The sequence below is a fragment of the Trachinotus anak genome, unplaced genomic scaffold (genome assembly GCF_046630095.1).
Source record: "Trachinotus anak isolate AG129_WGS33_773 ecotype Australia unplaced genomic scaffold, CSIRO_AGI_Tana_v1 ptg000017l, whole genome shotgun sequence".
In the NCBI taxonomy this organism is placed as follows: domain Eukaryota; kingdom Metazoa; phylum Chordata; class Actinopteri; order Carangiformes; family Carangidae; genus Trachinotus; species Trachinotus anak.
The window spans coordinates 2,791,084-2,799,286 of record NW_027273868.1 but is presented as its reverse complement, the minus strand read 5'-3'; the positions used below and the strand labels follow the sequence as shown (position 1 = coordinate 2,799,286).

At 40.4% G+C, this 8,203-nt stretch overlaps 1 protein-coding gene across 2 annotated transcripts; it reads left to right on the top strand.

The window, feature by feature from the left end:
* The first annotated feature begins 1,143 nt into the window (after positions 1 to 1,143).
* On the top strand, positions 1,144 to 7,215 carry atp5mc1 (ATP synthase membrane subunit c locus 1). 2 transcript variants are annotated; one of them, XR_011694051.1, is made up of 6 exons: positions 1,144 to 1,268; positions 2,879 to 2,926; positions 3,878 to 3,958; positions 5,017 to 5,195; positions 6,789 to 6,993; positions 7,029 to 7,215. XR_011694051.1 is itself a non-coding variant. In XM_071501355.1 (5 exons), exons 2-5 carry the CDS (start codon positions 2,888 to 2,890, stop codon positions 6,901 to 6,903), a joined length of 414 nt encoding a protein of 137 aa, XP_071357456.1. In that variant the 5' UTR covers positions 1,144 to 1,268; positions 2,879 to 2,887; the 3' UTR covers positions 6,904 to 7,215. The 2 variants fall into 2 exon arrangements, 1 of the variants encoding a protein (XP_071357456.1); XM_071501355.1 differs by having other exon boundaries at positions 6,789 to 7,215.
* The last annotated feature ends 988 nt before the right edge of the window (positions 7,216 to 8,203 follow it).

Below are 8,203 nucleotides of genomic sequence, written 5' to 3'. Positions count from 1 at the left end.
ATTAAAAACAATAATAATAATAATAACAATAACCTATTCTTTTTCCTGTTTAGTTCCTTACAAAAATTAATAGTAAATTCTCTAATTTTGAATTTAGTAAATTCCCATTTGCAAATATTACCTTCATTATTTTCAATATCCCTAATTATTTCTCTAATTTTATCACAATATTCTTCCTTATTTAACAAACAGGCATTACATTTCCAATATCCTTTATTTCTAATTTATTTCCGTGTGGGTTCTAAGATAAGATCCACAAAACAATGATCGGACGGGGTGCTTTGGAAATTTTAGATCATGAATCACGAATCTTTTCACTTACCAACCAGTAATCAAATCTCCATTTGCTTCCTCCATTGGATTTAAACCATGTGTAATCCTAAACCCCGGTTTTAAACTTCTCCAAACATCAGTTAAAATGTTATCTGTCATAAAACTTTTAACAGTGTCATTACACTGCATCATGCCTAATTGAGGAGCGTATGTCAACCCACTGATGTGGAGTCATGTTCCAGTCTCCTCCTACTAAAATATAATCAGTTGGTTATGGCAATTTAAACTCGGAAATCACATTTGTTAAATCTTACATTAATCTTTAGTTTTGACCCTCGTTATTATACCCATATACACTGGTGATGATTAAAAATAAACTTTCAATTTTGAGGACCACCGCCAGCTAGTGACCGTGTCCATCCGCTCTATGATTTATGATTTCTCCTGGGCATGTGTTAAAACATATTGCCACTCCTCCAGATCGGTTAGAACCATGGCAGAAAAGAGTCCTATCTCCCCATTTCTTTGTCTGAGAAGTACGGGGGTCCTACAATCTATCCTGAAACTGTGGTCCTGAAACTGCAGCCAAGTCGTACGCACCTAATTTCGTAGGCGGGACTTCCCATACACTAACCAATCGGTACCTAGGACACTGGATGTGCTTTGAAAGGTCGCTCCTCGTAAACTCGTCGTTCCCGGCAATATTGTCCAATAAAATAAAGGAAAGTTCCTTTGTCCCACCTTCATAAATCTCCCAACCAATCAAAAACCTTGTAGTTTAGCAAAGCTCTATCCGGTAGGCTGGAGACATGCACGTAATATGGCGGTGGGCCAATTATGAATGAAGGAGGGTTCTATCTGACCAATGGCCGTTTAGGACGTAGACACTGAGCTTATAAATTACAAGGTGAACGTTTCCTCCATCCTACATTCATTGACTACCGCTGTGTGCGAGAGCAGTCAACCCCGGACCCTCCTAAAGCCGTAACAAACCGGTAATATTTGTTTATTTAACTTCTCTCTACACACTTTGGACAGCTTTTAAAATGCAAACGTGTCTGACATTGAAACGTCTCTGTATGAGCTGTCTGCAGACGCTTGGTTAGCTAGCTGTCATTGCTAACATTCGATAGCTAGCAAGCTTAGTCGGCCATTCAGTGACTTGGTGCTGAGGAATGACATGAGCTGATCATTATGTGTGTTCTCTGCTTATCTACAACACATTTCATGGAGCGGTAGTAATTGAAGAGTGAGTTTCGGCCAACCTCTGTTGTTGTTGTCGTCGTATAGCTAGTGCAAGCAGCGGGTCACGCACCGGGCACAGCGCGGCCAGGCTCAATTGACAGGCAGTTGAACGTAAAATGTCTGACACCCGGGGCCTACCGTGCGCTGAATGAGTCTGCCGTTGCAAGGACACCTCTGACGGATACCTGCGGTGTCGTGTCGCACCTTGATGTTATATAACATCCCAGTTAGGGTTTACTTTAGTAGGGTGTGCACTGTGCCTTCTGCCCAGGGCCCATGTGACCATCTGTGGCTCATTTTTGACCTTCACGGCTGCGGACTGGTTAGCTTAGCAACTTAGCTTAGCTCCGACGTTCGCCCTCTTGTACCCCCATAGTCAACCTAACCCATGTTTAAATGGGTGACAGTCATGCAAGCTTACCTTTTTGTTTTTGGTTTTGCGAGAATTAAAACTGTATTAGTGTCTCCATAAAATACTGATGTATACTGAACACCATATCTTGGAGTAGGTGTAACTTTAAAAGCAGAAATGTCCTCCGGGTTTCAGCTAATGGCGTCCCTAAGTGGGAGTGTTAAAGCCATATATTCAACAGCTTGTGTGGACATTCTGGACCTAAGCCTTGCAATAATCAATGCAGTTGCATTGGCCTCTTAGCTTAACTGGCCTGGAGCAACAGATTAGAGTTGCACTCCTCCTTAATCAACTTGTTGCTAGACTTGACTGTTGCATACTCCAGGTTTTCCTCTCTGTGATTAGGGCAAAATATAATTTTCAGTTTTGATGGGTGTTAATTCACTGGAAACTTGCATACATGAGCATGTGTGTACTTTGACCCTGAGCAGAACTTAAGGCAACCTCACTGCAGTATGTCGTAGCAGAAACTCTGCATATCAATAAAGAGGAAACTATGGCACAGGGCTGCAGCCTTTACCTGTAAGTCCTCATCCATTCAAATACCAAAGCTGCACTTTTTTTTTTTTTTTTTTTTTTTTTAATTCCCTGAAAAGGTGCCAGAGTTACCTAGCAGTCACTGCGTCCTTGTGAAGTGGATGGATATATTCCACACATGAAAAATTGTAGACTTTCCTAAAGTGTATTCTTGATGAGTTTGCTCTTGAAGACTGTCTTGTTCCAGTGTCCTGGGTTCACTTCCACCATGACCACTAGATGGCCAGCTTTCTTTTGTGTTCATAATCTTTCCACCTGTCTGACAGGTGTTAGTGGCCCTGTCATAACTACAAAGTCCAGGTTTGATTCCTGTGATCATGTGTCTTTTTACCAGGTCACTGAATCTGCTCCTTGATCAACTAGAAGAGACTGTATGAAAACACTGAAGTTGTATGTTTCCCCTCTCTCCAGGTTCCAGCCATGTATGCCTGCGCCAAGTTCGTCACTTCTCCTGCTGTGGTAAATCAGATGTCATACTTTGAATAGACGATAATCTGTAGACAAGTAAGCCTGAGAGATATTATCCTTGATTGATTTCAAGGACACAGTAGTTTTAACTGTTGCAGGCGTCCATGGATAGCAGCCACTTGATCCATGATCTAGTTATTGGCATTTAGCTAGCTGACCCTGCAGCATGTTGGGCATCTCAGTAATTGAGGTATTGTGGGGGACAATGTTCCATATTTACCTCTGACACAGTGATCACCAGACTACAAGTTTGCTGTTCTAGTGGTGGGTTGAGTAGATACATTATTGCTGCAGAAATATTGTGAATTAAAATTGAGCTTAAATCATCTTCTCAGTCATTTGCGGCATTACATTCAGTGAACCAACACAGATTTCTGAAGAATGGCATTAGAGCTTGAATCCTGTAATCGATCAACAGAAATAAAATATGCAACTATACTGGTAGCCTGTTTGCTTGACCTTATTAATTAGTTATTAATAAAATCAAGCAAACATGATTTGCAGATTGCTTGGCTAAAAGTGTTCACAAATCATGGCCACACCAAGCCAGACATTGCTTAGCATCACCATAGACATGAGAAGGGGTGAGAAGGTTGGGAACCACAGTCTTAAGGTGTTTCTGATATTTCTAATATTTATTTTCTAATATTTATTTTCACTTAGTTTTCTTTTGATGATGATGATGATGTGGCTGAAAAGGCTGGAGTGCTACAGCCGTGAAAATGTTTAATTGCTGGATTTGGGTGATTTGCTGAGCCTTTTCCAGTTGTTGCAATTTTCTAAAATCAACTGATTTTGTTATGATATTAAAGCACCTGCAGAGACTTTCTTCTTTTGGTCATAGTACAAGTGACATAGCAAGTAATAGCATGACAAACTGTGGACATGCTGTTTACTACAGTTTCTCAGGGTGCATGTCTGAGTTTGCTTGTCTGTCTCTAGCTGCGTGGGGGGTCCAGAGTCCTTGCCCGGCCAGTCTCAGTCTCCCTCTTCAACAGACCTGAAGCCACAGTGGAGCAGCAGGTCAGTTGTTTCACATCAATGATCTTCCCACTTTTTAAAAACTGCTTTTGCAGCCTTCTCAAACAAATATGGGGATGTGCATATTGACAGCAAATAGTCATTGAATCTCAGTGTATAGACTACTGGTCAAATTATAGAATGTTAAAAAAAAAAAATTATAATATTATATATTAATTAAAGCAGCCAAACACACTTGTGACAAACTTATTTTGACAATAGAAATAAAATATTGTTTGGAAGGTTCATCCCAACACTATTGCAGAAGTTCCCACAAAGGTGCTGCACTTGTAGGTCGCTCAGCTTTCACCTGCTATCCAGCTCATGGTGAGACACTGCTGGCCATTCCAGCCTGATGTCTTTTCTTTTCTAGTTCTGACACAGCGTTGAGGCATGTTTTAGGTCATAGTCATTATCTTGATATAAAATGAACCCTGACCAACTTGTCGGTCTGTTCTAGCACTACTTTCGTACAGTTTTTATAAGTAATCAACATTAGTAGGAATTTTTTGCATTAACTCTTGAAGCTTAATCTATGAATATGAATTATTTAGTTATTTAATTTATTGAATTATTTAGTTTTTTGACTGGTCTTGAACATAAATTTCAACAAAAACCTAAAAAAGTGGAAGTTAAACATTTGCAGATAATGTGTAACTTTATCACAATGTTGATCTGCATATGGTCCCTTTTTAAAGATTGGTCTGTTAGAGGGATGCTACCTCGGTATAAATGTATAGAAAAATCTGTGTGTATGTTGCCTGTTGCCGTATCAACTACATCAAACTGAGGTAACTGACTACAAGACAGAATCTTACAGGTTCTGGTTAAATATCTTTGACATAATTGTTTACAGTTTCTCTAAAGTATACACATGTCTGAATTATAGGTACTTACAATTGGTACTGAAAGATGCTGAAAACATGTCTGTCACCACTTGGCAATGATTGACTAATGCTTTCTAACTTCAGATTGTCGCTCTTTCCATTAAATGTATTTATTTCATGATATTCAGTGGAATTTACAGTTTTGTTGTGTACGTTCTCTCCCTTCTCTCTCAGGCCTTGTTGCCAGTCAGCCAGTCTGTACTTTCAAACCGCTCCTTCCAGACCAGCGCTGTCTCTCGAGACATCGACACTGCCGCTAAGTTCATTGGTGCTGGTGCTGCCACAGTGGGTGTGGCTGGCTCAGGAGCTGGAATCGGAACAGTGTTCGGCAGCCTCATCATTGGTTATGCCAGGTAACATTTTTACACATCTACCATTTACATTCATCCAGTGCACCTTGAAGCTCCATGCTTTAGCAACTCTTAACAAAACCGTTACGGATATTTAGAGCCAGGACACTGTACCTTTTGATCCCCTTTACCAAAATTGAAAGGGGATCGAAATTGTGTAGGTGTAATCACAGTATCTGTCCAAAATAAACTGCATTAACTTCAAGCTTCTCATAAAGATGACATTGTCTGTGACCTGACAACACTTTCTTTGTTCTTTGTTTCTTTTGCAATGCTATAGGCCACATTGTTGTAAGTTTAGATGGCAGCCAATGTAACGTCACATCTTGGTGTGGTTGTTTGGAGGGAATGGAGGCAGAATGTATGATTACAATTGTCCATTACTTTACTATTTGTTGGAGCCTCAATACCTCTTTGACAGGAATATCCACAACAAACTGCTACTTAAATTTCTGCATTTGTACTAACTTGACAATAATGGTTGAATACAAATGTTGTAATTTGTTTAAAAATTCAGTGATGGTTAGTATACAAGAAGGTAAATTATTAGATTTGCCAGTTGATGTGGTTTCAATGGCATTGGACCTGAATTGTGGCTTTTAAGGCTTATAGAGTGACACTGCAAGGTGGGTATGACTGTCTTACAAATGCAGTAACTTTAAACAACTGTCCATCTTTAGAATGTGCCCTGTAAAAGGTCCGCTTGACTGGATATTTCTTGGCTAGGACCAGCAGGGCTGGACTGTGTGAGCGTTTATTGCATTTGTTACTAAAACTAGATATGTGTGAAATGTATTCAGGGGCATGATTGCAAATTAACTACAAAATTCAGCCAAAAGCAGCATCAAAGAAAAAAGTTGCCAACACACGGACGATGACACGATCGCTGTACCGAACTAATGTTGTCTGAAAAGAGAAATTGCACAATCCACTCATCATTGCAAAGGGTCCTCCAGCCTGTTGTGGACCACTGACTCTGCCTGAAGGGGGCAGATGACCTGCTTACAGAAGTTGGTGGACCAGTGAGATCCTATAGACTTTTGGTGTTTAGCATTAAACACTACTTGGTGTTTATACTCCTTATATTGTTTAGACTGGTATTGACAATGATCGTGATATTTAGCATTGATAATGTGTTAATAATGCACATGAAAATGTTGTGATCGCAGAAGTGGCATGGCACTGGTCTCACATCTGATTGCCTTCGCACTCAGTTTCAGCTCAGGTAAATCTTGAGATCAAAACCCTATTTCACTCTTTTCAAACACTCATTTGGCCACACACCTGTCCTGAGTTGCTAATGCTGTAGTAACTGAGTGAGAACCAGAAGCTTCTATGTGCACAGCTGCCTGGGTAGCGTCTAATGATTGCCTCCATTTGAGGTGTTTAGGATATATCTGTAAATTGTAGCATCTACTGATGTTTTGTCCAACCTATTCAGATGAATGAGGGTCGGCAAAAAACAATGTATAATGCACCATAAATTGCAGACTCCACAATGATCATACAGATGAATCAATGCCTGAGTTATAGCTAGGTGTTCTTGACAACTGAGTGTATATTTGACTTGTTCTGCCTCTTTGCCCTCCTCCACAGGAACCCCTCCCTGAAGCAGCAGCTCTTCTCCTACGCCATCCTGGGGTTTGCTCTGTCTGAGGCTATGGGTCTCTTCTGTCTGATGGTGGCGTTCCTCATCCTGTTCGCCATGTAAACCTGGAAACACACCCACACCCTCACCCTCATTTAACCCCATTTTCCTCCTTGTCTCCTTTCCCCTCCTTGCTCCCTTCTCCCTCCCTTCCTTCAATCCGGAGGGGGGGGGGGGGGGGGGGTTTCAGAACGGGAACTCTGAACGAGCTGATAGGCCATTCCAATCAAAGGAAGAAATATTAAACATCTGAGGTCGACAAACCTCCAATCCTACATTTTTATGTACCTACACTTATTTTTGTTTTTCTGAAGTTTTATGTGAGACCTCACTTCGGTTGAAATCTGTCCAAAATAAATGGTTGGGATAACTAAACAGTCTGTAGTGTTTTACCTATTTTCTTTGTCAGAAGAATGGACTGTTGCATAAAAGTGCTGTGAAAATGCTGTCCTAGAAATTATTGTCACAATATGATGGTCAGGAAAAGGGAAAACTGACAATTTAGGTTACATATGAAACTAAAGTTGGCAGCCATAAATGTTTTGTAATTTATTCTTGCCAAACAAGTTAATTTTGATTTTTTTTTTTTTTTTTACAATACTAGTCAAAAGTTTTAGAACACCCCCATTTCCCCAGTTTTTACTAAAATATAAGCCATCAAAATTACCTTTAATTGGTACAAAGGTAAGCAGTAAACTAAAATTCAGGTCACCAAAAAAGTGGAATAAAGGAAATGGGCCTTTTCAGGGACTAAGAAATGAGCTAACTTGCAGCTTTCCTGAGGCAGTGGAAGTAAACGAAGCGCTGAGATTTAATGCAACCGATCGCTACAGGTTGATGACTTGCAAACCCTCTGTTTGTACAAAGGCAGTGTTGGAACAAACTGCTACACCACTTGAGGCTTTATTAGGACAACACTCTACTGCAGGAAGTAGTACTGCATGTTTAAAGAAAGCAACAAAGGATGGCGGAGTGGTTGATCAGGGCATCCTACAGAAATAAAACCACCCAATCAGTCTCCAGACTTAAACCACACGGAGCTGGTTTGGGACAAAGAATAGAAGGTGAAAGCAAAGCAACTTGCAAGTGCAACACATAAGCAACAGTGGTAGAAACCTCCAACAGAACCAGACTTGGGGTGGGCAGCCAGACCAAGAACAGCTGTATATATTGCTGTGTTAAAGTGCTGTCAAACTGGTTGGTAAAATGATAAGTGATACTTATAAGTGTAATGTTATTAATAACAGTTTCAATGATAATGGCACTAATGGCAACAAAAACATTAAAGCAGTAAGCAGCCTTGATTGGGCCCTCACACTGTAGTGCACATCAGTTGCTGGTGAAATGCCAGTTGGTGTAGCTG

What these genes read in the sequence shown, in the direction of transcription:
- atp5mc1 (XM_071501355.1), top strand. Translation starts at nt 2,888, where the DNA reads ATGTATGCCTGCGCCAAGTTCGTCACTTCTCCTGCTGTG. An exon ending in TCGTCACTTCTCCTGCTGTG is followed by an intron (nt 2,927 to 3,877) that starts GTAAATCAGATG and finishes GTCTGTCTCTAG; the next exon opens with CTGCGTGGGGGGTCCAGAGT. An exon ending in AAGCCACAGTGGAGCAGCAG is followed by an intron (nt 3,959 to 5,016) that starts GTCAGTTGTTTC and finishes CTTCTCTCTCAG; the next exon opens with GCCTTGTTGCCAGTCAGCCA.